The 18,951-nt window shown below is 49.6% G+C and overlaps 1 protein-coding gene across 2 annotated transcripts; it reads left to right on the forward strand.

Annotated features, from left to right (window-relative positions):
* Positions 1–7,036: 7,036 nt before the first annotated feature.
* Positions 7,037–17,921, forward strand: INKA2 (inka box actin regulator 2). 2 transcript variants are annotated; one of them, XM_086476668.1, is made up of 3 exons: positions 7,040–7,075; positions 16,929–17,277; positions 17,368–17,921. In XM_086476668.1, exons 1-3 carry the CDS (start codon positions 7,040–7,042, stop codon positions 17,919–17,921), a joined length of 939 nt encoding a protein of 312 aa, XP_086332794.1. The 2 variants fall into 2 exon arrangements, with proteins under 2 accessions (XP_086332795.1, XP_086332794.1); XM_086476669.1 differs by having other exon boundaries at positions 7,037–7,075; positions 16,929–17,921.
* Positions 17,922–18,951: the final 1,030 nt, after the last annotated feature.

The following is an 18,951-nucleotide window of genomic DNA, read 5'->3' on the forward strand; positions in this document are numbered from 1 at the left end:
TTGTTCCATGAAGCGCACAAAAGCTTGAATTTACGATAACCACAAAAGCTTGAATTTACAATAACCACAAAAGCTTGAATTTACAATAACCGCAGAGGACAAAAGCTCCGAGTGGAGGGGAAACAGTGAGAGCTGGAGACGCTGCCGCCAGCTCCAGGGGCGAGAGCTTTGACTCTTAACATAAACCTGCACCGCAGGGAGAAGCTGGGCCCAAGGCATGGCGGAGGGTGGGCGAGCCCAGGGCAGGGGGAAAGCGAGCACCTGGCCAGCAGCGGGAGGAGGCAGGAGGGAACGGTCAGGAGAGAGAATGAGGAAAGAGGGAAGTGTAAGAGGAAAGGAAGGGTGAGCAAAGGATGGAGGAGGCTGCAAAAGAGGATGAGGAGGACAAAAAGAGGATGGGAGGGACAACATGGATCATGTTGGCAAACTGTCAACAAGCTTGCTGACAGTTGGTGCCCAAAGTATCTCGATCTCTGTCAGTTTGAAGAGAAAGCAGTCGCCACTAATCTCTCCACTGTCCTACCGTAATGCAATAGCAGGGACGTTTTGTTCTGACCCCTCTGGTTTCAGCCCTCCTTCCACCATCCTGATGACAGAAATTAGTTTCTCATTAAACACTCTTTGTCTGGGATACAGATGTACCGCACGCAGAAGCAAGGTTTAAAAGCCAGAGTACTAAAAAAAATTGATAGTATAGCATTCACTTCAGCAAAGGCCAAGTGTGTTAAATCTGTTGCATGTGCATTACTTACTACCCTCTGTAGACCACTTATTTTAAATCGTGGGTGGTTTTATGCGTATCAGCTTTTATTGTCATAGCAGTTCAGAGGCTCTGGACGTGCAGCCTCCATTCACTGCAGTGGGATTTGAAAAATCTCAACAGTGGCTTCTACTGTATGAGCACATACACTGTGTCATTATTCTTAGATTGCCAGGCAGCCTACAATTTTAATGGCTTTGGTGTGCCACAGTCTTTGTCACGCCTTTGAAATTCCTCGTGTTTATACTCCTGATGGGGAAGAAAAAGTCTGTCAAACTCTATTTGGTTGTTATTTTATGGTACTATGATATTTCATATAAATATCTGAGTACCAATCAAAAGTGGGGCCCTGCAGGACAAAGAAGAACAGTTTCAGCTTGGAGAGCTTTCCTCTACCAAGTCAGGACAGAGCAGATGGTAGGGCTGAGAACTGTGCCCCAGAGCAGAGGTAACAGGATAGCGGCCTACAAGCATTCTGTTAGTTCCAATTATTTTTTAATTTTTAAGTGGATATTCTCGTAGGTCCCCAAGGGGAAACGAGCCTCCAACATGAGATAATTATCTCTGGATAAATCTGGGAAAGGAGACAGACAAAGACACCTGGACATAACAAACGTTTGATTAAATACAGCCTCTCATAAACTGATGTGATTTAAACAGACAACGAAGAGCAGTCAGAAGCGACTGTTCCCATGGGGGAAGGGCAGAGAAGAGGTGATAAAACAGCCACTGCAATGAACTGCTGCCCCTACCTGGTTTTCTCACCTCTTCCTGAGGTTGCATGTGCGTTGCAATACAACCGAGGTGATTTGGTGACAGACTTATTCTCTGTGGTGCGTTGCTGACGACACACTCAGACACATCACCTTAATTCAGAAAGATGCTGCTGTTTGTAGGTATTTATTTAATTTTCCATCGGATGCTGGAGGGACGGTTTCCAAACCATCACAATGTCTGTATTCTGAGAAACCCTTCAACACCACGACTGGCAGATTTATTGTCCCTCTCCCTTCGGTTTTGGCCCTTACAGATGGGGCTGTGTCAGATTTAGGTCAAGCTCCTGCAGCTGGATCTAATGAAAGGTTTTGTATCTCCCTTAACCCTTACTGCTGTAGGAGATCTTAACTGCTACTAACTGGGTTTTCAGCTCCCTGTATGTTGCCATGAGTCAGTGTATAAATAGCAATCCTCAACCTTCAGGCCTCGTTTTACCTCAGCGACTCTCAAGTACTGAATTCACATTGTCAACGTTCACATGTCAGCCCAGCCAAGAGGAATCTGCAGTTTTGCCACGACATCGCTTTGCTTTCGCTTGCAGTAAGATCCCAAGGAAGTGTTCCTGCTCAGAGCAGCCTTTGGAAATCTTGACAATTAATCTGAATGCTCTGCAGGCAGAATGGGTCCTGGGCAAGGCTTTAGGTTAGTAGATAAGGCCTCCTTCTGAGCTGTAATACTCAGGGAGAGTTTGTGTTGGCTCCCAGAGCTCTGGGGTTGTGTAGCTCTTTTAAGAATACATCCATTACAGATTTGAACATCGCTACTGTAAACAAGCACCTGCCTTGTCTTATTCCTTTGGCTTCAAAGGATTTGTCTTTCATATCTGCCAAGACACGGAATTACTCAGAAAAAATCTTGGTTTACGTAGTATTTATAAAATATTTTTTAAGTGAGATACTCTCCTCCTCCTCTCCCAGATGTGTGCAGATTAAGACAGTGAACTTTCTCCGCTCTCTGCAGCACGTGTGACTCACTCTTCGGCGTGTGGTATGTGTTTGTGTTTACACTGCCATGGAAACTGTGTTTGATCTCTGTACAGTAAAGCACATTGCAGTGAAAGGGCCATTGATATTCGCATAGACAGTGGCTTCATATTCACCACCAAAAATTGACTCCAAGCACCCTGCATGTTCAGCTTCTCTGAAAAAACAAGCTGTGAGGCAAGTTACCAACGAGCAGCAAGTCTTTGGGGCTGCAGAGTCTTTCTTGTTGCTTTAATAATTGGCAAAGTCTGGGATTTTGTCCAGCAAGCCTGGTGCATGGAGTTATCATAAACAATGATGATGATGATGATGATGATGATGATGATGATGATGATGATGATGATGGGGTCTTACAGTACCCTCATTTCAATGCCCTTCTGCTGAATGCATCCGGTGCCTTGTCAGGCTTGTCCTTCAGAAGGACCCAGAACAACTCCACTAATTTCAGATGAAACCTGAAGTGTACAGGGGGGTCACTGCAGATGCGTGTGTAGATGCAGCTGCAGATAAAAAGAAAGCAGATATCAGGACACAAGTCCAGAGCAGCTATTTCGAGTATACCAGTGAGTAGTGCCAGTAGTTCGCTTCTGGTTTTTTCCTCCAGATAAATAAATATCTGCCCATTTTAATCTTAGATACGCTTTTATACCATGGTTTGCTAAATTATTTTTCAGCTAGCATGAACAGGATCTAGGTCACCAAAATGCAGCCAGCCGAGATGTAATCCAATAGTTCTTTAACACACGACAGCACGGTGAATGCAGAAGGATTTCCCTACCCTGGTACTTACTCCTGGCACTCCAGGGCAAGCAGAGGAATGCCAGGAGCTGGGATTTGGCTGGAGCAGGGTTAAAGGTTTTATTTTTGAGATGGGGGCACAGTGAGGTAGGGGCATGTCAGGAACTTTAAAGGCTGTACATAAAGGCCCTTGTATTGCATGCAATAAATTAGGCTTAATGGTAGAAACGGTCAAATTTTCAGGGGTAATTTATCTCTTTATGCACAAATATAAAACCAGAAATAAAGTTCTGACATTATATTCGTACCTATTTTGGCTGGAAGTTTATGCCCCAGTGGATTTAAACAAAGATGGGTGCAACTCAGGTCATGCTGCAGCTTAAGCGGGAAGCAATTTTGAAAGGTTTGCCTTCAGTATGCAAGGAAGTAAAAATGAAAGAAAATTCAGCGATAACCACGCTTGTTAGTTCAGCAAAGAACAGTCACGTGAAAGCCCTGAGAAACCAGATCAATGAACTGAAAGACAACAAATGAGATAAGCCTTCAGCTGTGAAGGGATGGATGTTTTCTTAAATGGGAAGGAATGAGGCAGTTCGTGTAAGAGGAATACACCGCGCTGAAGGCATGCTCTATTCTATTTTTTGCCCAAGGATCTCAGTTTTTCATTTTATCCTGAAATAAGCCATGTAGCTTTCTGCTTGAGGGTGTTTTATTCTCAGCTCTGTATTTTCTTGGAGACCTGATTTTCCACTGCACTGCACCATCTGCTCATGGTTTGCACCACTGTGGAGTGGAAGGAGCGCAGGGCCTGGCATGAAGTGTCGATGCTGCTTTGAACCAGTTGTCTACACAGAAGAGAAAAATGTTGCTTAGTAGGGAAATCCTACTGAGAAAATATTTCAGATATTTCTCTTCTCTTGCAAGTTCCCAGGAGTTTGGAGCACATGAATATTCTGGTCTTTCCTTTATTCGGTGCTCGTGAACTCCTTTATCTGCCTCACAGGACGTGAGCAGCCCCGGAGGCTGAAAAATGGATCAAAAAGATAACCTTAAACAGCAGCCAAACAGAGGCTAAAAACTCTTCCCTGTTCATCTGTCGGCAGATCACACAGTTCAGTGTCTTCCAAGTCTTAGAGGAGCTTTCTGGAACACAGCATCTGCCAGTTGCCATGTGCATGTGCGGTTGGCTTCCTGAATGCTAGGCGTGCTGGAAAATGTAATAGTGTTAACTCAGATGCGATGCTTCAAATAACCACGTGTATCTTTTGTATCTCTTTTGTATTGGAATAGTCAAAGCGCTGTGAAAAGCATCACTTAAATTCAGGAACGATATGATTTTAAAAAAAAATATGGTATTGTAAAGAAAAGGTTGGGGAGAGCGTCCCATGCCTGGGATAATCCCTGGTCTGATCTCATGCAGTGTTTCAGGATGCCAAAGCCGCAGTGCTCATCAGCAGTCTACTTTGTCTAGACACGGTAACCCCGGGAGAACAGAAGTCATTCCCTCTTGATGCCCGCTCTTAAGTCTATTCCCTACCAAATGTAAAAGAATACCTAAAAATACTGCTGCTCAAAGCTGGCCTGGATAAATCAAGCTTACAGCCAGTTTTGAGCTCCGACCAGCTGACCCTAGGTCCGTGTGTTACAAATGTGAAGAGAAAATGCCAGCACGTTGTAGCTGGGGTGCCATGCCACAGAAAAGACATCGTGTCTGCATATTACTTTCCAGAACTGAGAGAATGCAATAAATTATAAAAACATGGTACCGGTAGCAGAAAAGAAAGGCAGTTCTCGAGCCACTCAACCAGCACAGAAACCTGGGCTCTGAGGCTGGGGCTTTTCTCGAACACGGATCCTGGTCTGGGGCACGGAAAGAAGAAAGGGAAGTCGGGTCATTCCCTGGGATATTAGCAATGGGCAGAGGCAGGCATTTCGGCTTGTACTCTCCACATGGTGCCACCTTTTTGGGTTTTTACCACTGACTGACTGTTCAAACCTGCCATATGATCCTTGCTATGCTTGGGTGGCCTGGGGACATACATACCCTGACCTGGGCCGTGGGGAACAACCAGCTGGCCAACAAATCCAGCCAGATTTCAGGAAAAAAATCATAGCTGGGCTAGTTGGCTTAGACTTTGAGAAAGATTCAAGACTGGCAGGTATCCCACTCGCATCACAGCATACCCCATAGGAAGTGGTTAACTTTTTGAGAAGGTCATTTCTTCAATACATTAATATGTTTACCGCCCCACGCTCTACAGATCGCTGAAGAGAGATGCAACTTTCATGCTTCCTTAATAGACAGGAAATGGAAACCCTGAAATGAGCAGAGAAACGGGAAACTTTGACCAACAATAAAAGCGACGCTGGAAGGATCAGTAAGTGTTAACGCTAGAGGGTTTCTCAAACCTATGCGAAAGGGCAGATCGCAAATTTCTTACTTAGATTGGATTTTGACACAAAGGCCGATTTCTGCAAACAAACAAAATCCTATTACCAACTATAAAAAATGTTTTCCTTTAAAAAATAAAGACTTGGAAAGGCAAAGATTTTAGCCAGTCTTTGTCAATACTCAAATTTACGGGAAAAAGCAAGTAATTATGTTTTTCATCCCAAATTTGAAACCACGAAGTAGTATTTCTCATCCTATCAAGTTCTTTACCACTGCAGAACGATTCGGACAAACCTTACTAACCCATTACAGGGGGCTCAGCATTCATCATCTGAACAACCCATTTTGCACTGGACAGCTGAGGATAACACACATATATATATACATATATGAGAAACGCTGAAAAACTCAGACCATTTTGAATTCAATGCAGTTATAAAGTCTGATGATACAAAAGTGCTTGTATTTTTTTCCTGGCTCATCTGCCCACCCGTTTCATTTCCCGTGGTGACAAGCAGAATCAGGGGTTGTGAATCTGAGGTAAAACCCCTGCCCTTAGAGGAGGCATCTGCAGCACTGACCGCATCCCTGATGGCCGGGAGGCTCCCAGGGGCTGCTGCGGGGGCAGGCTCCGCTCAGCCGCGCCGCGGTTCGGAAAAGGCGTAAGGAGCGAACCGCTGCTCTGAACAGAACCCCCTGCCGAGGAGTTTCGACACCTGTTTCTTGCAGCTATTCCTGACAAGAGGCGTTTTGGGAACGCCACGGCCATGTGCCAAGTTCGGTGCTCCCGGTCCCGCCGCCTCCCCGGCGAGACCCGCGACACCCCCCAAGGTGGCAACGTGCGGTGTGGCCCGGGAGGGACGTGCCTTCCCGCGGAAACCCGGCCCCCCGTCCGAGCGGAACGGGGAAATCCACGCCGGGGTGGCGGTGCAATTTGCCGTGATTAAGGCCATGTAGGTTAATCCACGCTTTCGCCGGGTGGTCCGGCCCTGCAGCACCCAGCCCGCCCCGACCAAACCACCCAACTTCGCCGCCGGCAGGAGGGCTCGTTCTCTGCACAAACTCCCGCGCTACCGGCGTTACCGAGCGCTGGGCTCCGGTTTGCCTTCGGGGCCAGCAGCTCCCCCCCCCCCGCCCGACGCCTTCACCGGGACTCCCCGTCCCCGGAGCCCCCCCCGCCCGCCCACCCCCCCGCCTCTCCCCGGCCCTCCGCTCTGCGGGGAGGCGGCTCCGCGGCTCCGCCGCCCGGCTCCGCACCCGCCGCCCGGCAGCGCGGGCCCGGCCCTGCCCCGGGCTCTGCCCCCCGGTGCCGCCCCCCGCGGCGCTGCCCCCGCCCGGCCGCGCTCCGCGCCGCGCCGCGCGCATGGAGGGGCCGCGCTGAGCCGGGCCATGGACCGTCACCTGCGGCGGCTGAGGCAGGAGCTGGTAAGGGGGCGGCGGGCGGGGGTCCGGCACCCGCGGGGCTCGGGAGGGGCAGGGCGGGTCCCGGCCGCGTCCCCCCTCCGCCCGGCCCGGGGTGCGGGGTCCCTCGGCCGGGCACCGCCCGCAGCTCGGGTGCCGCCGGCCCGGCCGCCCGCGGGAGAAAAATGGGGTGCGGGGGGGGGGGGGGGGGAAGGGGACTGTGGGGGCGCGCATCAGCTGGGGGGGGGACGTGCCAGCAAAGATCGGAAATGGAAGGAACATTGACAGAGCTCTCCGCGAACAGCAAGTTTGCGGGGATCAGAAGGATGCAAGGGGAGCGCGCGCCGGCCACCTCCGGCACCCTCCGAAAAGACTTCTTTAATAGCAAACCCTTTGTCACGACCCAGCACTGTTTTCTCCCTCCTCCCGCGCCTGGTCGGCGGTAACCTCACCGCCCGGGCTTGCTGGGGCTTGTCCCCGAGCCCGCAGGGATCGTGGGTGCACTGGGGCTCGCTGGGGGTGGGGGGGCGGTAGGAAGATACTCTCCAAAAACAGGGCGCCGGTGCGTGGCAGGTCCGTCGTTCAGATAAATAGATAATGAGAACAAAAGGGGAAGGCGAGGCAGAGCAGAAACGGGTGGGTGAAGTTTCTGAATGCACAAAAGCTTCCCGGTCTAGGCTTAAGAGGATGTTGCTTTCAGCTGCTGTTTGTGCAAACCGGAGTTCTACAAAATGGGCTTGTGCCCAGCGCTGGTGCCCTGCCCGCGTTACAGGGCACGTTCCCCATGGAAGCAGCTCCGCTCGAGTGGCTGCAGGGACACGCCAAGTTACAGCTGTGCCCAGGGCAGCACCAGGACTCGCTCTTGCGCTGGAGATGACCGTGCTCCTGCGGGTCCGACGGGTCTTGGGAAACGGAGCTTGGGCAGCGGCGCTTCGCTCCGAATAGATGTGGCAGCAAAGAGTGACATTTAACCCGCTAGCCTTAGCGGTGACTGCCTGGCAAAGAGGGGAGCTGGGAGACAAACTAAAACAAAGGAGAACGAGAGTCACTGGTGTACGGTACGCTGGGTGTGATGAAGGAGTTGCAAACTCTAAACCAGGTCATATGCGTTACAATCTGGAAGATCGTTAAAATCTGAACAAGCTGGGAGGTGAGATGGGTAAAGAGAGTAACTTTCAGAAGCACGTCCATAGAGTAAGGTTCCTAAATCTGTGTTTTGTCCGCTAAACACCTCAGTTTTGTTATCCGAGCAGTAGTTTTTGTAGAAGCCTGACCATTGTACCTTGACTTGTGAGTAAAACAAGCATGGTTTGTAGCGCACAACGTAACTTCTGGAGAATTTGAATATACCCGAAAGGAAGTCAGATGCCTCAAGCTTAATGTGGAAACCAAAAAAATACTTAAAATGAGAAAATTCTGTGTTTATTCATACCCTTGCTATAATGCAGTAATAGATTTTTTTAATTTGTAAAAATGTGATGATGTTTACATGAATAACCCAAAACCTTAGCCTGGCCGAGATTTAGGTATATGCTTGGCTTAAAAAACTGGTCAGGGGCAGTTGTCACTGTCAATAGGACTACTCGTGACTTCAGTGAAAGTAGCTTAGACCTTCATACGTTTGGTTTTTACTAGTCACATTCTTCACCCCCGCCCTTGCAATTTTTGTTACTTAAAAACTTACTTTGACAACAAATTCCCAGGGTATCAGAGCGTAGCCTCGGAGCTGTTGTGAGCACAGGCGTGCCAGGACAGCCCGCGGGGTGACAGCTGGAGAGACCCCCTGCCCTACAGCACGCCGTCGGAAACAATTCCTTTCATCAGCAACTTAAGCGAGCTGCAGAGTGCATTTAGTGAAGGTAGGAGGACTGTGTTAATTAAAATATCCATAAACAATATCCTGAGCAATAACAGCTTTTAAAAATCTGGATAGCCTGGAATTAAAATAGATTAATGTTTCTTTAAAGACCGGCAAGCAGTGCGCTAGACAGCTGGGCCCATCTGCATCGGGTGGTGAGTGGGAACTGAACCTCTTGACCCGGCTTCTTTACCACTTTCTCCATTACTGGGCAGGTCATGCCGCCAGCCATTAAATGCACCAGAACCGAGAATCATGCGGGAGGAATGGTGGGAAGGACTTGGCCAGATCGAGACAATGAGCCAGCCCGTGTGCAGCTGAAGGGGAGCCCAGTTCCAGCGCACAACTGCACACGTAGGAACACAGGGGTTTGCTTTATGTCCACGGAGCAGCTCTGGTCGGGTGGGAGGGACTGCTGAGGGGTGTCGTGCAGCGAAGTTCTGCAGCAATCCTCGCTCAGAGGAGCCAGGGTTGCCGTGTGACGCGTGAAAGTTAGAGGTCGTTCGATGAGCAGAAGTTTAGCTTGTCTCGGTGTAAACTACTGCAGCCTTCGGCTGGTTTGGAGGAGGGGATTTTCTCAAAAAAGAGCGGATGTTGGCACCGCTCCCAGCTCCCAAGGAAGGGTTCTCTTCAAGCGCAACTCTATCCCCCACCGGTGTGGGATTTGAGGATTCTAGCTCTGATTTTTCTTTCTCCTGCTTTGCGCATTAAAAACATATTTAAATACTCGTGGGCTTGGTTTGGGCTGCTGGTGTGCCCTGGCGTTCCAACACACAGCCTGGGCGTTGAGATCACGCCGTGCTTTGCCAGACAAGTCGCAGATGAGCGTGGGTCTGGGCGTGCTTCACCGCTCCTCGCGTTGCCTCTGGGAGAGCTCTGCCGCGGCTCCCAAGGATGAATCTGCCCCGTTGCAGTCAATGAGAGATCCATTCCAATCGCATGTTTTCCATTGTAAGCTGATAGTTTCTGGCATGTGTGGTGTCCCTTTGATTGGAATTCATTCAGAAGCTTCCACAGGCAAATGCTTCGCAGCCAGGAGGGCCTCAGCTGACACAGCCATTCATCCCAGCCGGGCGCGGGATCGGGGGCAGCTCTGCGGTCGCACTGGTGGCCGAAGCCGGGGTCCTCGTCCCAGTGCTGACACCAGCCTGCGGAGCGGTTTTGCACAAGCCGCGCCAGCTCTCTGCACCTCAGTCTCCACGTGTAGAGAATACAGAAGACCTTGTTCCCCTCCTCTGGAAAGCCCCTAGAGACTGATGGACGCAATGTGGTTTGTGAGAATATGCAGCGCTGGTTTGGAGGCCTGGCGTGGAGTAAGTTGTGCTTCTCTGCTCCTGCTGTCACCTGTCCTTCGTACGGCAGTTGTGCCATGTGCCACAGAGCTTGTGAATCTTCCATTCCTGCAATTAATCCCAATCCTAAAAGTCCTCTTGACTTTATCAGCTGGATTCAGAGACTGCAAACACCATTCTGAGGCACAGAAATACAATGCCTGCTTTCCGAGTTGCAGAATGTTATCTCAGCTGAAAGATCAGATTTAACAAGAATTGTCTTGCTCAGGGATTAGCAGAGAGGAATTTCATTTCCGTGTCTCACGCTGCAGATGGCATTACCTCCCTAAACTTTCTGACACGGGGATTGTTTGCACTTATACGCAGTAACATCAGCACACGAACCATGGGATTGGGCTTTCAGGGCTCTTCTACAGTAAGAATAAATCACTCATTGTCTAGCTAGGGACTGGTGAGTTCACGGGGCAGATTTATCTTCCGCTTGGGTTTGTGTGGCTGTAACAGGCGAGGGGTCACAGTCAAGTTAGCTGTAGTTGTAACTTTACTGTGCATGTTTGGGTCTTTCTTGAGGAATCCAGGATATTTCTGGACTTTCTGTTGCTTTTTTTATAGGAGGAAAAGTATTAAAGTAGATATTTAAAATAAAAACCACCACTCTGATGTGAACTTTTGAATGCTCTCCCTGCACATTCATCATAAATTTCTGAGTTTGATAGAGTCTGACTCCCTTTTTACATTAATTTATGTCCTGGTAGACAATGTTTCTTGCTATGAATATCTTGCAGGAATAGAACATTTGGTCTGAGTGAAAAATACAGCCAATTATTTTTACTTTGTCTCACACTGGGTCCTACTCCGGTAACTGTGTCATGCTCGAAAAGGAGTCTGCTGCGTTTTCGTTACTGCTGTTTCTGGAGGGGCAACTCTTGTGATTTGCAATAGAATAAGGCACAAATGACTGACCTCAAGGTCCAACGTCGCCGCTCACAACTCAAACAGGAGGAAACAGGCAGCTCCATTTGTGTCTCCGCTGATGAAATGGTCCCTTTGAGGGTGGCTTTACCCATCGCTGCTGGAGGTAGCGTTAGAAACTCGGGTGGTTATCGCAGAATCTTGTTCCTTTTTGCCTCAAGGGAAGGTGCAAAGGAATGACTTGACAGCGGATGTCCTGTCACATTTAACCTGGGGAGAGAAAAAGCAGTCGTGGGCTTTGTCTGCTTGTTTGTTTCCAGAGAAGAGTCCTCAAGATGATGGTGGGTTTGGTTTAGACCCCCGGCTGCATGTATTCAGGAGCATTAAAGACCAGATCCCCCAGTGAAGCAGACCAGTGGGCTGAAAGCCGACGCTTTTAACCATCATCTTCAATGGTCAGTCTGTGTGCTGAAGCTTGTGGTCTCCCTTATCCCTGGCTTGTGCGGGAAAGTCTGAAGGTTGGAGTTCGTTTTGGTCCGTTTGTTTCCTGCTTGTTGAGAACTGATTTTCTAATTTGCCTTTAAACATAGCAAGTGTGAGTGGGAAGCACAGAACAGTACCATCTCAATGAAAAGGAGGGCAGTTGAGTAAGGAAGGTGGTTAACTGTGTGATGTGACCCATGTCTTTCACAGTTAACATCTGTTTAAGATCTATTCACACTATTGGGAAAAAAAAAAAAAGTCTTTGGTAAAGTTTCAGCATCCTTGCTCTCTCAGATAAGTTGTGAGCTCACAGTTAACATCCTCATTTACGCCTAAAAGACTCTGGAAAGATGAAGTAAAAAAGAGGCTTCAAATTCTCATAAGAAAAAGCAAGGGCAAAAAGAAGATTGCAGGCCCTCGGCATCCATCAAGGGAAGGAAAAGAAGGGCACAACATCAAGCTGGAAGGCAGCGCTCTGCCAGCCGTGCAGCGCGCTCCCGAGAGCTATGCCCAGCCACAATTGCAGGCTTGTTGAAGATTAATCTAGTTAGTGACCCAAAGGAAAACACAGAGACAATATGGTCAGCTCAGCAGTTCTAAAATAATTTTGCTCTCGATTATGTCACCCTCTCTAAATACCAATTGTTTGTTGCCGGTTCTGTTGCCTATCAGCACTATTATTAAGTGCTGCTCTCGGCCATTTGTTCTTTCCTGTCCTCTTAGCAATAACTTCCTCTCTTTGCGTTTCTTCTACCTAAGAGCCGGACATCTGTCTTCCTCCTCATTACAACAAACACGCTCAGAGCTCTTCTTTTCACTCCTCTGGCTCAGCTGAAAGCCGCTGCGCGTCAGCTGGGCTTTTCCTTTTTCTCCCGTCAGCATCCCAAAGCTGCTGCAGTGCTGGGCAGGCCAGATGTGTGGGTGGGCTGGGGACACGGACAGCTGTGGCTCCGGGGCGTTGGTGGGAACTGAATTAAGAGAACTCCATGAATGTAGATGCTGATAGGAAAACATTCGTTCCCAAAGTGGGTTAAAAAAGTTACTTATTTACCTGTGAAGTGGGAAGTGACAAGTGAAATGTCCCTTATTTGTAGTCTCAGGTATTTGGTTTTGGATTGGATGAAACGCCAGTGACGGCCCGAGGATGTTCCTTGGGGCAAGGTGTCCTCCGGCTGCGTTAATCAGTGGTGGGAGACCATTGCTTGATAAACCGTGCAAAGCGATTGTGGTTGTAGTTCTGGGCGTAAGTATTTTGAGGAAACGATTAAGGCGGCCTGGCTTACAAAGTGCTGCCTTTGCTACTCAAAATGGTGATTTCCAACCTAAAACAACTCCATATGTGAACTCTGCCGGTTCAGCAAGATGCTCATTGTTTGGGGTCCCCCCCCGTTGAATGTTCCCTAACGATTGTCTGAAAGCGCTTGAAAAGCTTTTGAATTTTGCACTTCAGTTTTCAGCGTTCAGGGGGGCTGTAGTTTAAGCATCCTTTGCTTTGGAGGAGCATTTAGCCAGAGCTGCCTTGTTCACGCCTTCGCAGGAGGACTGATCTGGAGGGAACACCTTCTGCTGGAGAGGAAACGTTGAACATCACACACTGACTCCCAGCCACTGTGGTGCAACGCACATGTCACGCCTGTGCTCAGCCCTGCACGTACTTGTCTTGCTATAAAAGACATCTGCGTTGGCTTGTTTAGAATTAGTCTAAAACTTTCTCATGCCAGGTTTTAGGGACTGCAAAAGTTTCAGAAATAATAATGAGATGCAGTTTGAGACATCCGATTTTTAACTGTTTTATAGAGATAAATTTGAACATCTGCAAGTTGTCACAGTTCTGATTTGGCTTTTCTTGGAAGCAGAGGTGCCAGACAGCCACTTGTGTTGAAGCACAAAGGGTCCCAAATTAGACACCCAGAGTCCCTTGAAAGGCTGTCGTTTTTGTGCGCCTTGAGCAGAGAGCAGCAGGCGCGAGGAGGGAGGATGGTGGTGAGCGGGGTCTGTGCTAGACCCGAAGTTCTGCCGCGTGTGGCACTTCCCCTGCGCCCTGCTCTGCAGCACGACTGAGTGCGGGGCTGGTTGAACAACAGGTTTGGGATTTACAGCTCACAGAGGAGCCCAGGACAGAGCCTCTCCCGATGCCCGCGGTGGCCAGCTCACGTAACGTCACTTGCGTAACGCCAGCGAGTACAGTCAGGGTCTCTCTCCAAGCCAACTTAAGGCTCTCTGGGGTTTGTGTCACGTTCATGCTCCGTTTGAAATTGCACTTCAGGTCATCACAAATTCCAGTTCCTTCTACGTGAAGTGTGTGAGCACAGAGCCAGCGAGGCTACAAGGGCCGTCGCTTCAGCCGTGCGTTCCCATCACCTTGCAGTCAGAGCAGCTGTTTGACTTCCAGCCCAATCTGCTGGATTATTCACAGAAACTTTTTTTCCCCCTCTAGCAGCCCAGACAGTTCAGTCCTGAACCTTTGCCAGGGTGGCGGGCTGTCTTCGGTGGGAGATTGTCCCTTTTCTGGAGAGTCTCCGAGAAGCCAGCCTGAACTTGGGAGAACTGAGATCTTCCTAGCAAAGAGGAGAGCGTGACTGTTAGACATGGGGGAAGAAACTTGGTTTTTTCCCCTCCAGACTTTTCTCTCCAAGGTGAGGACCCTTAATGGCCACAAGGTAATTACTAGTGGATGAAATCCAAGCCCCTGCAGACTGTGTGGTCACCAGGCAGTGGCTTCACTTTGGGCTGGATTTCACTCTTCAGTTCTGTAAAAGACTGAGCGGATACCACGAAGAGCAAAAGATGAAGCAGAGGGGGTTTCTTTGCTTTGGTTTTTAACTTGCACAACCCGAAATCTCAGCAGTGTTTGCGAGCTGAGTTGAAAGCCTCGAGATCTTTAAAACTTCTCTTCCTGATGGTGGGATCCATGTTGCCAGAGGGACACCGAGGCCGAGGCCGGAGGGCAGGATTCACCCCACCCCAAAGCAGGTCGCTGAAACCAGATGGATGAATCGTGTCCCAAAAGTGCCCGTTTCTTCCCCGCTGCTGCGGGGGGGACGGCTCAGCCCAGCCCTCGGTGCAGGCAGCACCGGGCGTCAGGGGAGGAGCGTCCAAACCTCGTAGTCACTTGTGGGAAAGCGTTTCCACAGATGAGAACATCTCCTCTCCTCCTCCAGTGGCTGAGGCTCCCCAGGCTGGTGCTGGTGCCAGGTTTGGCAGAACCAGCTCACTTGTTCGGAAGGAAAAGCGCTGGAGCCTGAGCGTTCGGGGCTCAGGTCTTTTCTTGCTGGCGGCAGACGGGATCTGCCTGTGGGAAACGACCACGCTGACAATAAATGCTGCCTGTGAGATTTCAGTGCTTAATAGAGCCTTGCTGGATGAGGCGTGCGTGGTAACGATACCACCCATCACGGGGCAGTTAATTGAATCAATGAGGTGAACAGCGGAGCCGTCCGGCATATGCCGAGGGTTTGATCAGTGCAGTCATTAGCGCAGGACCCTCGTCACTCACCCTGCCGTGATTACAGCGCTGCGCCAGCCCGGGGATTTGGTGGGAAGTGGCCAATGAGGGGCCAAGCTGGCTCCAAATCCAGCTTTTTGCAAAGCCCCAGATAAAACAGACTGCCATTAATAAGGCGAGAAAGGTTAGGACGAGAAGCATTACAGCAAATCTGGAGAGGTAAGGTGATAGTTTTGTCTGAGGCTTGCAGAGCATATGGCCCCAGCATTTGTACGGGAGACCTAAGAGGTTGGTCAGTCTGTAAGTGGGGCATTATTTGCATGTCTGCAGAAGTAGAGGTTTATTTGCTGATGTTAAAAAAAAAAAAAAAAAAAAAAAAGAGAGAGATAGCTGGGGACACTTGATAGTGTAATCAGGAAGCTAAACAGATTTTCTGTGTCTTCATAGCTTGTGTGCTCATTCCGGGTGAAGTAAGTAAGTTTCTTGAGAGCGAAGCTCTGAAAAATCATCGTAACCTGCCGGCTAGTTTTAGGTTCTGGGCTTTGAAATGGAGATTTGTGGTCAGAAGCTGTTCAGGGGCTTTCCACTTACAGACCTGGGTTGTTGCGGAGGATCCTATTTTGTGCTGACTGCTCTTTCTCACTGGTCAGATCCAGGTACAGAAAGGAATACGGAGCACGTAGCTGAACTTAGTTAAAACGAAGGGGATGTAACCAAGTAAAGCTTGATAATGTAAAGCTGAACATAAGATGAGTCTGTCCTTTTTCTCCCTAAGCTTGAGATCTGTTGCTGTACAAAAATTGTGAGGAGCCTTTTAAACTGTTTATGACAGCGTAGGCTGAAGCTTTTCCTAGACAGTGGTAATCTCTTCTGCAAACCACCTTACATCAATGTGACATGTCTTCACCTCCAGCCCTGCCATCCCCTGCTGTTCTTCCCCTCTCCTTCCCAATCCCCACTCCCCCTCCCTGCAAAAAAAAAAATAAAAAAAAAAAATAAAAAAAAGGTGGCAGCTGTTGGAAAGTAGAGCCCATTTGTTTTATGGTGCCGCTTTGGGAATATGATCCAGATCCTACATGAGAGAGAGAAAGCAACAGAGCGAAAGGGAAGACGGGGGGCGGGGGGAGTTTAGAAGCTCTGGAAAATAACTTGCTTATTTTGAGTCCGCTATAGAAAGTTAAATCTTTGTAGCAAGGTTCTGGGATGAAGCAGAACTGCTGTTAAAGGTCCTAGCTTGGGAATCGAAGAGATTGCTAGCTTAATGTAAGTATTTTTAGAGTTTGTTGGTTGTTCTGTACAACATTGAGTGCATTGAAATGCCTTTGATTGTCCTCTAGTGAGGCGTGCCTGTAATGGGGGTATTGAGATCTGAAGACATGTTGTATTGTAGCAGTGGGATTCTTTTGGGGGGTTATTTTTCATTTACTTTAGCACTTCAGGTAGAGAAACAAGGTTCTCTGTGGAAGGCACTTCTGTTCATTATTCTGACTCCTGATTTTAGTTAGTTACAGGGCACGAAAGACATAAAAGCAGAAGAACATGCTAAAACCGACTGCAGCCAAACCATTCGTACTTCTACACCTTGGGTTTCTGCCAGGCAATTAGTGGAAACTCAAACTATTTATTTTTGTTGTCAGGTCAAAAAAATCCACTCCTTCTGTCACCTCCTCTTATTCTCAGAGGGAAACTCCTAGAAAAATCTAAGGAAAGTCCAATTGCTGTTCCCTGGAATGGATGTAGTACAGGTAGGATGCATCTAAGATGTAGTTGTAGGAAGAGGTGACGTTTCAGAAAGCTGCTCAGCCCAGCTCCCCCTGCCCTCGGGTCGAAGTTTTCTTGCTCTCTCCTGGGGACGCTGACTCGATGTCTGCTTCCTTCTCTCCGCAGCTATCCATGAAGGAGGTCGGAGACGGGCTGCACGAGCAGATGAACTGCATGATGGGCGCCCTGCAGGAGCTGAAACTCCTCCAGGTCCAGACGGCTTTGGAGCAGCTGGACATCTCGGGGAGCCGCAGCACCGTCTCTGGCACTGAGCAGCACCAGTGCTGCCGAAGCAGCAGGGACGTGCCCGGGGCCCGGCAGGGCGAGCGGCTGTGGGGGAAGGCATCGGTGGAGGAGCGCAGCCCCCGGTCCCTTGCGTGTGCCGTGCCACAGCCAGCGGGTTTGTCCCGTCCCGCTGCGCTCCCAGAGGGCAGCCACCTTGCAGACACCCCCTCCTCCTTCAGGAACCTCTGCAGCGAGGACGTTTGTCACCCAACAGGACCTTCCTCCATGTCGAGCAGAGCCGAGCACGTCCGCCCAAGGACATTCGAGCCCAGCAGCCAAGGCACAGCGTGGGGGTGGCCAGCATGCCGGGACTGCCCGGGCTGTGATGATGGCCATGACTGGACATCCTCCCTGATGTCCCAGAGCAGGAATCGGCAGCCGCTGGTCTTGGGGGATAACATCTTTGCAGACTTGGTTGGGAACTGGTTGGATCTGCCAGAGCTGGATAAGAAGGGGGAGAAGAGCGAGGCATCCCTGTCCACGAGCAGATCCCAGGAGCTCTGCAGGAAGTTCTCCCTCACAGCCAACATCTTCAAGAAGTTCCTGAGGAGCGTTCGGCCAGACCGAGACAGGCTTCTCAAGGAGAAACCTTGCTGGCTTCCGCCTGAAGACAAGCAGCCCGAAATTTCCAAGAGACCCAAAAAGATGAACAAACTCAAAGGGACATTTTACTTCCCACTTCATGGGAACATCCAGAACCATCACAGCAAAGCGGAGAGGTGCCCAAAGGCAGAAAGCAATAGCGAGAAAGCCAAAATCAGCACCAAGAAAGTCCACGATACCATAGACTACACCCAGTCTGGGTTTGACATCAACACAGCTGTTTGGGTCTGAGTTTGTCGGTGTTCTCTGCTCTGCTGAGCATTTGTTTCACACCAGAGAGGAGCTGGAGGCCATACACATCTTTACAGGAAACCCCTGAGCTCTCAACATGGACTGAGGTGGGAGAGGAGTCCTCTGCAAAACGTGCTGGGGGCTTCAGTCATCTCCAAGTGGCATTTTCCAGAAAACTACAGCTTCAGGGGCAGTCCGAGCAGCAGCTGACACAGCCCCACCTGGGGAGACTTTTTTGGGGACTGGTATTTGCAAAAATAATCAGAATCTTTAGCAGCTTTAGGGTGAGCGATGCCAGGGGTGACCAGCTCCTGGAGCCTGGCTTGCGATAGCCACTTCAGGCCCATCCCATCATCTCTACTTAAAATAGCTGCAGCACAAAATTCACGGTGTGCATGTGTGTGTATGAGTGTGCAAATATATATATATATAGTTTTTTTAAAAAGAAATCTATTCCTGCTCGTGTGCACTTAAACCTGGGTTGTAAACCAGGCAATTCAAGCGTTGTACCCGAGGCACTTGTTATTTAAATTGAAAGAAGTAAGTTGGAATTTGTAAGACTTGAACAACTGCTAATGGGGGTGTTGAACCCCAGCTTTGTTGCATTTCAGCTGTGGGGTTTTCCCCTTAGACTGCATCTCCACTGTGCTCCCAGCATCTCTCCTTCCCCTGCCAGTTAAACCAGTAGGACGCGATGCTCCTTTCGTGGCGGTTTGTGACCCTCGGCTCCCAGCGGGTTTCCCCTCTCTCCTCGTGCCCTTCTCCCCGCAGGTCGCGCCAGAAACAGCTTTGCAAAAGTTTATTGTCGGGGTTGCGCCGAGATACGAAGTTACAACAGACGTTTGTTGTTGTTGTTGTTTCCCGTTGCTGTCGTGTACAAACCTCGTCGTGACAGAACCAAGTGCTCCAGCGTCCGGCTCTCGGAGCGTTACCAATAAAGTGGCATCAGTCTCCAGCGCGGGGGCGTCTCCATCCTGCGGCCCCCCGTGGTCCCGCTTTTCCCCAGCGCGGGACCTCCTGGGTGTTCACC

Source organism: Leptosomus discolor, chromosome 21, assembly GCF_034619465.1.
Source record: "Leptosomus discolor isolate bLepDis1 chromosome 21, bLepDis1.hap2, whole genome shotgun sequence".
Lineage (NCBI taxonomy): Eukaryota > Metazoa > Chordata > Aves > Leptosomiformes > Leptosomidae > Leptosomus > Leptosomus discolor.